This window comes from Pristis pectinata, chromosome 2 (assembly GCF_009764475.1).
Source record: "Pristis pectinata isolate sPriPec2 chromosome 2, sPriPec2.1.pri, whole genome shotgun sequence".
NCBI classification, from domain to species: domain Eukaryota; kingdom Metazoa; phylum Chordata; class Chondrichthyes; order Rhinopristiformes; family Pristidae; genus Pristis; species Pristis pectinata.
Window position 1 is genome coordinate 107918953 of NC_067406.1, and position 14770 is coordinate 107933722.

General features: G+C 36.7%; 1 protein-coding gene across 3 annotated transcripts in view; it reads right to left on the reverse strand.

The window, feature by feature from the left end:
* The window catches only part of fstl5 (follistatin-like 5), a 576645-nt gene that overhangs the window by 23983 nt on the left and 537892 nt on the right, over positions 1–14770 (reverse strand). For all 3 annotated transcript variants that reach the window (XM_052010319.1, XM_052010317.1, XM_052010320.1), the window contains 2 exons: positions 7997–8104; positions 6473–6597 (listed from right to left, as the gene is read on the reverse strand). In XM_052010319.1, coding sequence (XP_051866279.1) covers positions 6473–6597; positions 7997–8104 — 233 coding nt within the window. The remainder of the gene's footprint in view (positions 1–6472; positions 6598–7996; positions 8105–14770) is intronic.

Below are 14770 nucleotides of genomic sequence, written 5' to 3' on the forward strand. Positions count from 1 at the left end.
CCTTGCAATAAGTTTATTAATCCCCTCCTGTAATATTAGTAGTTGAATGCACTCGTAAATTTCCTTATGAATTTAGTCATTTTGAATCAAATGGAAAAGAAATGTTTGGTCATTTCTTTTCCTTAAATGAAATGAAGTCACAATATAGGTCAAGTTTGTGGTGTATAAGACAAACAATGAACAACCAAGTCTTTCTCATATTTAAGAACACAGGCTAGCAATGGAGGCTTCCCTTTTTGCTTTAGTGAGGGTTTGAATCTACACCAAATCCTGATTATCTTGGTTTGGGTGGGGTAAGCAAGATCTCTCTGAGGTTGAGGTGACTTGAAAATGCCCATTATTGTAAATTCAGGTCCAAGTCTGATTCCTGAACTAGGTGGGATTCCAGGGTGCAGGTCGTGACTGACCACTTAGATTGGCACATAATAGCTCCTTACTGTGTTCTGTTTCAGGTGGATACCAAAAAGAGAGCTGATCCTGATATTATGAGAAGAGGAAAGCTTAGTGAATGTATTTTTAATTAGGATTTACATTTCTGAAGGCTAGCTTATAATAGCCTTACCTGGAATAAGTAAGATTTGGAGATTCGAAGCTGTTGGCCCAGATTTTACATTGAGAATATGGTAAGGTTATCAGCGTACCTGAATACTATAATGTAAATTAGACAACCTCTGGAGTCCTCATTTGTACTGTGGAATGTGGACATCTGGAAGCTTCTGTCAACACAGCCTGCACAATAATATTACCCCACTGATAGACAACATTAAACTTCGCTTAAGGGCATGATGATGCAGTTCTTTACTTAATAATTACCTATTGAATACAGCAGACAACATTAATGGGAATGGGCACTCTGATTTTCCCATGCAATAACCAGAGACCTTGTTTAGTGGTGAAGAGGGGAGATTCTTTATCATCAGTAGACCAGGAGGTGTTTCAGGTCACACAATGAAGGATCAGTGGGAGGAGACAACGGTCCAGATCAAATGAAGCGTCAAGCCAAGAGCAGGGCGCAGTGCTGGGAAAAGTTTAATAACCTTACTCTGTGGTCATGATCGTTAAGTTCCATCTCTCACAAATGCATCAGTTGCCAGAAGCTCTTAAAGTGACTGATAACAGAGACAGGATGACATAAGGAAAAACCTTTTCATGGTGAATCGTGCAATACACTTCCTGACTGAGTGCTGGAAGCAGATTCAACTGGTGCTTTCAAAGGGGAATTGGGTAGCTACTTGAGAAGGAAAGAATTGGAAGTCTACAGGGTTAAAGCTAGGGAATGGGATTGAACATCTTGCTTCAGCAGAGGGCCAGTGTGGCTTGGTGAGCCAGAGAGGGCCTTCTTCGACACTATTACATTTCCACAATTCTACTGTCCAATCAGGATCACAATATTCAGGCCATTTTTTGTAAAATTCTTCTTCATCTGCCTCAAGCTCTAAATATCTGTAATAACAATGGTGTCTTGGAAAGTTAGCATTGGAACATAGAACATAGAACACTACGGCACAGTACAGGCCCTTCGGCCCACAATGTTGTGCTGACGTTTTATCCTGCTCTAAGATCTATCTAACCCTTCCCTCCCACATAGCCCCCTATTTTTCTATCCTTATGTGTAACACTAATCTCCTTATCACTGTTATCTATCCAGTTAATAATATTTGGGATAGTGAGACAATAGAAAGTGACGGATATACAGGGGTGAAATATTCTTCCTGGTATCCAATTTTGTTGTGGCTATTTTACACTTCCACATTCATCCACATGTCCAACCAAAGATTTGGAACAAAATACTTACCATTGATTTTCATTTATTTCAATTTTTTATTTGATCTAATTCACAGCCTAGCTTGTAAAATTGAATACTTGGCTACATCAATAAAAGCCACATGATATTTACTGTATACATAATTGATAAGCCGTGGCCAGCTTTTATTATGTTCATACTCTCTCGCTGGACTCCACCAGAAGCCCAATGGGGAAAAATAATCCAATACAACTGCCTGCAACTTTGGGGTATCCACATCACATAGGAAGCATGGGTGTCTATAATCAAAGGATATGGCTTTAAGGTAAGGGGTATAAGATTTTGAAGGGATTTGAGGAAGAATTTTGACAGCCAGAGTACCTGAGAGTACTTGACTCTATCAGCTTCTCATGCGTTTCCTGGCATGGCTGGTATGAACATGATTGGTCGAATGATCTACTTCCATGTTGTATAACTCTACGACACTGTGACCCTGGTTACTGCACTTTAGAAAATATATGAAGAAGATGCACACAAGGTTTTCTTGGAATGGTTCTGGGGATGAGTCTTAGGTTCTGGGGAAAGGCAGGAGAAGATGTACTTTTCTCCTTAGAGCAGCAAAGGATAAGATGAAATGCAATAGGGCTGTTCCTAATTTCCTAATGGGACAGTGGAGGAAGATTCAGTCAAAAGGGAAAGGGATCAGGACTTAAATGAAAATAACTGCAGAGCCACAGAGAAAGGGAAGTGAAATGGGACAGGATGCATTCCTTTTACAGAGAGCTGGTGCTGACTCCAATGGCCTCTTCCTGTGCCATTCCTTTTCATTCTCTATATGGTGTCACATAACAGACTCTAAGTTTAGGATTTTGCGACCACATCCTGGGGAAAATGTAACCATAGAAAAGTTGGTTTATCAATAGTCCTATGTCCCTTAGGATATTTTAATATATTAGAGGGAAATGTTGGACAAATATACATTGTATTTGCTTTTTGAGATAAGGTTTATCTGGCCATGGTAGAAAACTAATGACATGTTTAACATTTTCCAAGACTAAAGTAAGTTAGGTATGATATGAAAGCCATCAATAGTCAAAACAGCATCACGTTTTGAAGGAGAATGAAAGGTTTAATCCTCACAACTCAGGCTAATTAACTCTGGGCAATGCTGCTATAGAAAGGCAGAGCCCATAGTGATCATTAGGGGTGAATTTGGTGTCTGTATGCAGTGTGCAAAAGCCTCAGAGTAAATCAGCAGCTCCACTTCCTTGACCAAAAAAAGGAAGTTGATTTCCTGTGAGCTTGTTCTCCAAAATTCACAGAGAGCAATTTTACTGTCCAGATGGCTAATATGTCCAAATGCAGGCACAGTGTTTCATAGGTTTTTATGGGCAAGGGTTGCAGTTAAAAAGATCTATAGACAGCATTAGAATGAAGTACACAGTGCAGATGGTGGATAGCACTTTACATTCTCTTTGGACTACACTCCCTTTGAGATCAGAGGCTGGGCTCGACACTGTAGGATTGATTCTTTGACATGCACTCACCTTGAATGAAAATGCTGAATAACTCTGACATTTCAAGTTGCTACTGTCAAGTTTGATTTTATATTTTTGAAGGGTGTTAAATTAGACAGGCTGGTAAAAGGGAGCTTCATTAAACATCACCTATAAGACCCCTTGTAGGCACACATAAAATTCATCATGCAATCTTATTTCAGCATCCAGTCAGCATTAATCGCACTATTAATTGTATTTTCAAAAATTATTCATTCATAGGATTTGTATATTGCTGAAAAAGCTAACATTTATTGTCTATATCTAATTGGATAAGTGGCTTACGAGCCTATTTCAGAGAGCAGTTAAGAGTCATCGACTTCATTTGGGTGGAAGTCATATACAGGACAGACTCAGTGAACAGCTGAGTTTTTATGACACTACGATAGTTTCATGGTTAAAGTTTCTGATACTAATTTTTCAATCCAGATTTACTTAATTACATGTATTTAAATTCCCCAGCTGCCATCCTGAGATTCAAAATAATATCTTTGAATCAGTATTCCAAGTTTCTGGATGCCTGTCCAATAACTCGAATGTTGTGCTGCAGTATCCTTTTCTTCTGCCTAAATTCAAATCCATAGTTGCCAGAACCAGTTCAGTATTTTGAGTCCACACATTTTAAAGGGTGTGTAGTTTAAATAATACTCATCAAGCTCAACATCACCAGCACAGGACATCCTGCTTAATTGGACCCCATTTACCACTCTGCACAATCACTCCCTCCATCACAGTTGCACTGTGACTCTGGGTCTAACCCATTGACAAAATGCACTGCAGTTAAGGCTCCTCTGGTAGCAGCTCTCAAACCCATAAGCTCCATCACTATGACAATCATTGGTAACAGGCACAAGGGACCACCAGCTGCCTGTAGGTTCCCTTCAAGTTACACACCATTCTGACTTGGAAATATATTGCCAGTCCTTCATCTAGACCTTAAAGCTCCCTACCCATCTGGACTGTGGGAGTATCTTTTCCTGAAGAATTGCAATGCTTTAGGTAGGTGGCTCACATGAGCAATTGGGAATGGACAATAAACACTGGTCTTGAGAACAATACATGCATTCCATAAATGAATAAAAAAAATTGGTTGAACGACTTCACACGTATGGTCAAGGTCAATCAATTCATCATCAAATCCCATCTCCTGCCTATGACTTCAGACGCTGTTCATTGAAACAGACTTGCGACACTCAACTCTCAGCTCGGGGTAGGACTGGAAAGTACCACCACACGTTCACAAACTTATCACTGCTCTAAAACTCCCACCCACCGAGCCAAATCATCACCATACACCAAAATAACAGCCAATGCAGAATTCAATTGCACAACCCCAATCTTTTAACTCTGATTAGAGAGATGGGTGTTGCTTCTAAAGCTTGGCAGTAATCGAACTGAAAAACCCATGCAATCTACTTATTCAATGATTGTCAAAAGTATTAACCACTGTAGATAGTTAATTACCCAGGAATTGCTTTTGCTATTGATTTTAACTGAACCACAACTTTTACCAGCTGCAATCAAAATTTCTGCTTATTCAAACCAATTATAAGACAAAATCATGATTTTTCTTACATTTTCATGCATTATATCTGAAAGAAAGAAACTGAAACTGCAGTAATAGCTTAATCTATTTTCATCAAAAAGGTTGCATTGTACTCATTTTAGTTAAACGCTCACTTATTATATGTTGTACCAGGTGCAAGTATGAGCAGTTTGACAGCTAAGTTTGTGATTTTAATTATCCTGAAACATTAGCATTATTCTGTGTACATTTTACATGACATGCAAGCATCTTTTCAAATTCACCATATGAATTCCATACAATTTATTACAGAAGAAATTATTCCCTTTTATTTTCAGTCACAATTAAGGAGCTACATATTTAGCCATGACAACATGAAGTGCATGTAAATTTTCAACTGAGCTTCAAAAAGCAATCAACAATGTATGTTGTCCCAGTTACGTTGTGACAGTTTGCTTTTCCCTTCTCTAGCACCCAGAAGAAGGTGACCATTAATGTTTCACTCTTCAGAAAAACAAACTGATGCAGCTATCTGATTCTGATTATTATTTGCCCTGCCCGGGTACCTTGAGTAGATCTCAAATTACCTCCCGATTTTCCTTCTTATAATGTCACCCCTGTAATGTCAAGTAAGAAAGCTTAATTCACACTACAGTTGAAATGTACAAGATTCTTAAAAGGCTTAAAAGGGTGGATGTAGAGTTGAATTTGCCCAGGCTGGAGTGTCTCAAAAGAAGGTGTCAGCCACTCTTCACCCAGAGGGTGGTGAATCTTTGGAATTCACTAACCAAGAGAGTTACAGAGACTCAGTCACTGAGCACATTCAAGACACAGGAAAAAAGCTTTTGGAGAAAAAGGAAACTAAGAGGTAAGTGTAAGGAAGTGGCACTGGGTTAAAAGATCAGCCATGATTTTATTTAATAGCAGGAACGGCACACAGGGCTTGAATGGACTTGTGTTCTGAAAGACACCACACTTAACATGTCAGCATCCACAATCGTGGCTGTCTTCTGTCGTCTCTGTAATAGGACTCCAATTTGGTTGGAGTAATTATTACGTTTAAAAACTGCCAATCCTATTTTTCTCCTATTGCCTGGTGCCCATAGAGTCTACTGTGTAAATCAGATGCATTTTCAGTTTTATGACTGACTAAGGATTTAAACGGTACACAAACAGCATGCACATTGATGTATACTGTTACCGACCATTGTACGTCACTGTTATCCTGAAAACTATGACTAACTCAGTGTATCAATCTGCTTGGATCTGAGAACATTTATCCATTTTCATCTCCGAGTGGATAAATAGAATCCAGAGAAAAAGGTTTTAAATCTCCTGCAACTCACATTAAAAAATTACAAATCCACCCTTTTTTTTTCCTCCTTGTTTAGATAGTGGATATTGATATCAGACGTTCCTCTTTGCTATCACACTGAAGACTGAATAAAATAAATCTCTTAATATTTCAAACAATTTTAGATCGCTGAAGAACAATGTGATGTGAAAATAAAAGAATCATTATAGCCTTCTCTACAGTAAAAATGTTGTTACTGCTACCTTTTGGTTGTCTTTAATATCATCCCCCACAGAAAGTCCAAGCTGTGAGTGAAATTGATCCTGTTGTGGGTTGTACACCCACACACCTACCTGATATGATTAATGATGAGGGTTGTAGATGGAATGAAAAAATCATCCACCCTATCAAACTGTTTGCCGACTGGTTGAGTATGGATGGTGTGATGGGCTGCACTCCCACTGGCCTGATTAATTACCTAAAGAGAAAAAGTCACCAAAATAGAAGTTTACTCGACACAAATGAAATCATAAGAAGAATTTTAAAATGGTCAATTGTGAAAGGCACAAAAGTTACTGTCATTTATTACAGAGCTTGGATGTTTCATAAAAGATAGAATGGACTTGAGGTAATATTGAAAAAGTAGATTTTTAAGAGACCTTGTTATTCAGAAGGCCAAACCGTAATCCCTCCTTAATTTATTATTCAACATGAAAGAAATATGATTTGTTGCTGTTAGTGCAAGATTGATATTTCATTTACTTTTTTTCTGTTCTGTTGTTGTTACAATAAAATTGCAAAGCCTCACTATATGGAATTAATGACCCTAATGTTTCCTGATGATGTATTTTAAAAACTATAGAAGTATTTTTATTTGAAGGTCATACATGATTAATTCAAACATTGATGCTTGAGAATTTTTAATGCTATTAAGTGGTTTTCATCTTCATTTTGCACTAACAGATCATTTATGATGTGCAAAAATTAGAATAACTCATTATTGATGCCAAAGTAACCAACACCTTCAATTAAAGGTCAGAAAACTGAAGCAACATATGTCTGATGAAAGTCGTTGTACTTGACTCTGTAACTGTTTCCCACTAATTTAAATAACAGAGTAGAATCCCAGTGATACTCTGGTTATCTGCAGGGAGAACCTTACGAGAAAGGTTTTGGCATTATGTTCAGCACAGACACTGTGGGCCAAAGGGCCTGTTTCTGTGCTGTATTGTTCTTTGTTCCAAAGGTCAAGTAATGAAGAGCAAACCATGGCTAAGAGGTTCTAAGAAGGGTGGGTGAGGGCACCAAAGATAACAAAGAAGTTAAAAAAATACAGCAAAAAGGGATAAAGTGGAAGCAAGCACAAATGGAGGCGCTTTTTGAAGGGGGATTCCATTTGGTCTGTAGTAATTTTTGGAGATGAAACTACACCTGGGAGACATGAGCTCATGTCAGTTTTGTAGAATGATAATTGTTTCCTGCTGTTAATTGTAAATAGACATGTGACTTTGATGATGAATTAACATTTCTATGTTAATGCTGTGTTTTCTCCCCCAAAGACCTAAAAGGCATAGGGCATGCTTGCCATTGAGATATTAGGCTAAACATTATTTCTTGGTTCTGAAGTAGTTAGTGTAGAGCTTTGGCCATCAATTCATTAATTTTGTCTGTATTAATTTTGTCTATACCTTCTGCAAATTGTAATTTTCGTAACACTCTACAATCAAATCAGTATATTAATGTCGTCTGCAGTTTCCCATGGACTGACATTCAGTTTGCTGCTGAAATTCTGAGTTGAGAGAATATAATTTTGTAACATTTTTGCTAAAGTTATTGTTAATAGTGTACAACTAATCACTTACTAGAAATGGACATACCTGCAGTGTTGGTGTGGTTTTCTCCATATCACCCCAGCTAAGAACCCAGACTTGATCGTGCGATTTATCATAGTGAAGTTTCACTGGAACTGGATCAGTGGCTACAACCTATAATGGAGAATGGAAGTGTATGAAGTACTGTTACAATCCCCTAAATTATTAAATAATAAAAAGCTTACATCCTTTCCAAAAGCTATCATAACCTGACAGAGAAGATTACTCAACGTCAGAGAAAACAACTACTTTTTCTCTTTTATTTATGGAAAGTTAACAATTAGTTTGCTTTTCACAATCTTAGTTACAACAACTGTTAAATTAAATGTAATTAAAGTGAACAAATTAGCCTTTGTCTTTGGGTCAGCTAAGACTATGAACATCATGTCTGAGTATTCTTTGGTGTGCTTCCACATGCCTTGATTGCATACTACTATGTTACTTTTGTTTCCTTTACTTTGGCTATCTCCTAATAAGGACCACTTTGCTGCAATTGTAAGGAATATGAGACATCATGTCCAGGTAGGCCAACTTGAAAATGCAGGTATAGAGATGAATAAACTGCTTGTGTTTCAATGGATTGCCATCGAAGTTTGAAACAAAATTTAACAGCATATTTGAGATTGAGTTCATATTACAGTTTCTTGTACATCATCTTAGAAGTTAGATTATTTCCGTCCATGCAAAATATTTAAAACTTGTCATTTTAACTTTTGTTATTTTTATTTTCACGTCATTTTTGAGTCAATTTGCCACTCAGTAAGATCATAGGTGATCTGTGAAGCATCTCCACTTTTCTGCCCAAACCCAATATCCTCAATTTCCTTTGAGTTCTAACGTCCACTGATCTCAGCTTTAAATACACTCAATGACTGAACACCCAGACACCATAGGGCACAGGATTTCCAAGATTCATCACCTCTGTGTAAAATAAAGAATCCCCTCACTTCAAGTGTAAATGACTGACATCTTATCCTCAGATTGTACCCTTCAGTTTTAGACTCTGCAGCCCGGGGAAACAAACCCTCAGAATCTACCCAGTCAAGGCCTCTCAAAACCACTGACCTACAATTTTTGTACCTATACCTTTTCTTGTTTTCCCTGTATTCTGAAATTTTATCTATCTTACCTTTGACTATTCTTAATGATTTAGGTTCCATATCTCCATGGAGTTTAGAATTGCAAAGATGCATCAACCTCTGAGACAATAAAAGTCTTCTCAGACTTAAATGGATGCCCCTTAAACCTAATATACCACTTAGTTTCAGTCCTAAACATTCTCACACCCTACCATACCCCTTCAGAATCTTATATGCTTAAGTAAGATCACCTCTCTTTCTAAATCCCAGAGAGTATAGGCCTAATCTATGATGCATTGCACTTGGGAACAATCTCAATCTTTCCTCATAAAGTGACCCCTCAATCAAAGGAATCAATTTAGTTGAATTTATCTTCACTCCCCATTGTCCTGCTCCAGCATTTACTAAGACCATGGCTAATCCTTCAGCTCAGTGCCACTTCCCTGTACAGACCCCATATCACTTGATTCACTAAAAATCCAAAATGCTGTCAATCTCTGACTGATTCAGTATTCAGTAGCATTCATCTTGAGTGGTGAATTCCAAACATTCACTACTTTCCAAGTGAAGAAATTTATTCTCACCTCAGTCCTGAATGGCCGATCCTTTACTTAGTGACCATGACCCCTGATTCTAGACAATCTAGCTTAGAGGAAAGAGCTGTTGCATTCTCTGTATCTCAAGTATACCTTTCCCTGAATAGGGAGATCAGACCTTTATGCAACATTAGAGATGCAGTTGTAGCTGGCCTCTATATAATAGAGGCAATATATATTGTATTCTGTTCAAATCCTCTCACAGTGAAGGCTCACAGATCATTTCCCTTCCTAACTGCTTACCGTACCTGCATGTTAAACTTCAGTGATTCAATGAAAAAGAACAGCCAAGTCCCTCTTAACAACAATACTTTCAATATCTCACCATTTAAAAAGAACTCTATCTTTCTACCTCTTCTACCGAAGTGAATTATATTTCATCTGTCACATCCTTACCCATTCACTTAGTTTGTACATATCCTCATGAAAATCCTCTGCATCTTCCTCCACTAAGTTTAAGTCAATCTGCAGTCTCCAACCTCTCAAGCCCATCCCAATGGAAAAGCTCCCTCTAACCCCAGGGCTGGCACCAATGCTCCATGAATTGAAACGCACACCAGCTTTGCATTAATTTCTTTGATTTTAATGACCATATGTCAATTTGCATGTAGCTCTGGTAATAATGCAGGGAATATTACCTTTGTGTATAAAGAGGGTTTTAATTTGGAGGGATCCCTTTAAATTAGAGATATGTCATCTCAAATCTCACAACCCAGATTATCTCAGACTCACATTGGATTAATTTACTGAATGAAAAATAAGCAAGGCATTTTTAATTCTGCGATGTTTTCCTTTAATATAAATCTGTACCTTTGTCCTTGACTTACCAAAGCCCTGCAAAGTTTCAGCAAGACTCCTCCATCCATATTGCAACCTAAAGAACCCTTCTTAGGCTGATTCTATGATGCGTTGCTCTTGGGACCTATTGCAATGGCTTTCCGTGTATATCCTCCAAACTACATTCGTCAATTTGATTTGTTCAATCCATATTAAGATTAATGTTTTGGTGGATTATTTGGTAAGATTTGTTACAATATTATCCTATTTCTTGATTAATACTCTGACCGGTATTAAAGCTACTAAATGGGATTATGTTTTGTGGTCTTTGCATTCTTTTATCTCCATCTGTACTAATTCCATTATCTGATCTTTCAGCCAAACTTTCATTATCAAGGCTAACTTGCTGCATCTTCACCCTTTATCTCTGTTTCTATTTTGCTTGTCCTTTTGCAACATCAAGTACTCTGGAATATTTAGCTCCCAACCTTGGTCATCAGCCAATCATGCCTCTTTAATAACTATTAGATTAAATCTCTTTATCTCTAGTTGTTCCATTAGTCCTTCCAACTTGTTACAAATGCCTTGTGCAATTAGATAATTTTAGCCCTTTAATCATTTCCTCCCCTAATTTGACCTTATTCATTGCACTATTACCATTAAATTCACTGTCTCATCCTGCTTCAATCTATTTGTTTTTCACTAAACTGCTCCAAGGCATTGATTTTTCTCTTTTAATAAATTTCCTCTCATCTGACCCCCTCACCCCTTTTTGAAATGATGGTGGTGATAACATTAAAAAAGCCAGGATTGCATTTAAGAGCTATTTGCATTTGTATCCCATTATGTAACTTTAACAAAGCAAATAATAGCATTGAAGTGAACTCAGTAGCACATAAAAGCAACCATAACTTCACAGCATGTGAAATGTTTCTGTTGTAAAAGATCTTCAGCACAGCAAGATGCTTCACTGCATAAAATCAATAATTAAACAAAATAAAACCCAGCCTTCAGCTCTTGAAAACTGCCCTTTTTTAACCTTATCATCATTACAAGTGCATTGAAATTTGTTATGGAAATTTAGTAACTAATGCATTCAAAAACTATTATTATAATTATTTGAAAGTGATTATATACTGATAACTGCGTGCAAATAGAGTGTGTAAAATTCTATTTTTATTTTCGATGTTTTGTTTCAAGGGAAAATCAAAAATTCCTGAAGAAAGTTCCAATGACTTGCTTGTATTAAATGATTTGTAAAAGAAAACTTCCTGTTGTTTTGGAAGAACAGTTGGAATTAATACTTCATTTACTATAAAACCCTCCACACACCTCTGCACCCCCCTACCCTGCCACCACCCACCCCACACCATGTCAATTCAGACATAGGGACATGATAAACAGCCATTAAAAATGATTTGAAAAAAATGTCTGGCTTATTGGAGATGTTAATCTTCTTTAGTCTTTCTTCATTCAAAACTACAGGACAGTGTTGATTTCACAGATATTTCTGGTTTTGATTTGTTTCACACTTTAGAAATTCCATTCTTTAGAGAGATTTTACTTTAGACAGAAATTTACATTGTGATCACATTGTGGATGTTTTTAAGCAAAATATTCTCATATTTCTGAATTACCCCGTGCGAACATTAACTCAAAAGGAATTCTTTGCTGTTTTATTGAACTCATTACCCTGTCTGGGTTAGCATCTCTGTTAAAATAGCAGCAAAAGAAACTGTGGTCAAATGTATTGAGCTTTGTAGTGGAACTCCTGCATGTCATATACTTCTTAAACTCCCTGTCATGAATTAGTCAGTGTCTTGGTCAATTTTGCTATTTGTTTCAATTTCTTTTTCTAACTTCCCAATTCATTATTATTTGTGCTCTATCATTCCAGGAGTAAAATTCCTTGATATTGATGTATCACTGTTACTTCTGGAGTGCATGTTTAATTTTTCCTTAAATACTAGTCGTTGCTCATATATTAATGTGAGAGGGTCAGTAAGAAAAAGAATACTTGAATTATAAGTCGTGACTTTTTTTTCTTTTTAAAATGTAATTTTATTTTTACTGCCATTGAGTTTTCATTTTAATCTGAGGTAAAAAAAAATCAAATAGAATGAACCAATCTTCCTGAAATGCCATTCCAACCCCAAGGAACAAATTATTAAAAACTCCAAACTATCAGAGTCACATTACAATATATTTTGTTTAACACTGACTTGTTGCATTTTGCAGATGAGATTTTCATGATTCTATCACCATTATAACTGAAGGAATTCTGAGAATATTTGATTATTAATGCCTACATTTAACTTTACAATATTCAGTCCTGTTGCTAACCTGATACTTGTCTTTTTGGAGCATTAACCATCTCTGCTGAATCATTTCCTCACATTTGCAAATGAAATTCTTTTTAAACTGGTTCATTTTGTTCTTACAACCTGCAGTTCTGTAATTTACTTAAATCAATCTTTTACTCACATCATCTAAATGTATTAATTACCATCTCAATAATTGTCCACTCAATGAAGGCAGGGTCAATTTATACTTTGAAATCACTTTTGAAATACCACTCTAGTTTATGAATGCTCTTTTGAAAACTGAGGTTTTTGAACTATCCATTTTCAATGTGTCCTGACCAATGGGTTAACCATGCTTAACGCTATACATAAAAACACTATATAAATATCTATTATTTTTTTCCTATCCTCTGCTTTCTGTCCATTAAGCAATTCTCAATTGACACTCTATATTACCCCCTTACCAAGCACACTAGTTTTGCTTAATAATCTCTTTAATGTCACCATATCAAAGGCTTACTGGAATTCCGAAACAAACCACATTAGCTGATTCACCCTTATCTATTCTGCTAATTTCAACCTCAAGAAATTTCAATAAATCAGTCAAATGTAATTTTCCTTTAATATATTCAAGGTGATTTTGTCAAATTGTATTGTTATTTTCTCAAATGCCTTGTTGCCATTTCCTCCTACTGATGTCAGATTAACTGGTCTATAGTTCCATGTTTCCTTTCTCCCTCTTTTCTCAAATATTTGGGTTACTTTTGCTTTTCAAATCTGTGGTAAATGTTTGAGAATCTATGGAAGTTTGAAAGATGACTATCAGTGCATTCACTACCTCCATGGCCACCTCCTTCAAGAGCCCAGGATTCAAGTCATTGCCTTTCAGCCACTAATTTCTTTAGTTCCAGATTTTTACAAAGGCCACTTGTTTTGAGCTGCTCGTTTACTCTAGATCCGTAGCCCTCACTATTTCTGGGAGATGTCCTGCACTTTCCGCGAAGATGGACAAAATATATTTGTTTAAAATCTCTGCATTTCCTTATTCCCCAATATAATTTCTCTTGTCTAAGTCTGTCATGGACCTTTTGCTATTTTTAATTACATGTAGGTTTCCCATCTATTCTTATGTTTCTTACTAGCCTACCTTTCTCTTCCCATTTTTGCTCAATGGCCTGATCCTTTTTCACTGAATTCTGAAATTTCTCAATGCTCAGGTTTGCTGCATTTTTTTAGGTCACATTGTAAGCCTTTTCCTTTGATCTAATACTATCTTTAACTTCTCCATAACTACAGCTGGGCTACTTTTCCTGTTTTTTCTTCTTTCTGAGGGATATCTTACTTATAAACTATATGCTGTTAGTGATTGCCGGATGACAAACAAATCTTTTAATTCCGCTTCCTAGTTCACCATAGCTAACTCACACCTCAAGGCTTTGTATTTAAGCTGTGGTTTTGGAATGAACTAAATGATTTCCAACTTTTATTTAAGATCTTATCATATTATGTTCACTCTTTCATTAACCACCATCAATTAACCCTTCCACATTACACCAGGTCTAAAATAGTCTGTTTTCTTGTTGCTTCCTCAACATATGATCTAGAAAAACATCTCCAATTAACTCTATAAAGTCACACTCCACTGTATTGCTCGCAATACAGTGGAGTGTGACTTTATAGAGTTAATTGAAGATGTTAATTGGTTTGGCTAGTCTAAATACATATTGAAGTTCCCATAATTATATATTACTCTTGTTACATACTCCTCTTTTTCCTGATTTATACCATGCCCTAAATTATCTTTACTGTTTGACAGTATCTGTGTAAATCCCACTAATGTTTTCTGGGCCTTGATGTTAATTAGATCTACCCAAAGTGATCTTACTGCTTGATTTGCTGACCTCACCTCCAATAGACTTCCTGCAAGAGTGGAGCTGATCTTCAGACACAATGGGAAATTTTAAACCCCTGGTCTCCACAATCCTGAACCAATATCACCAGAAGCTCAGTCAAGCTGCAGTGTAC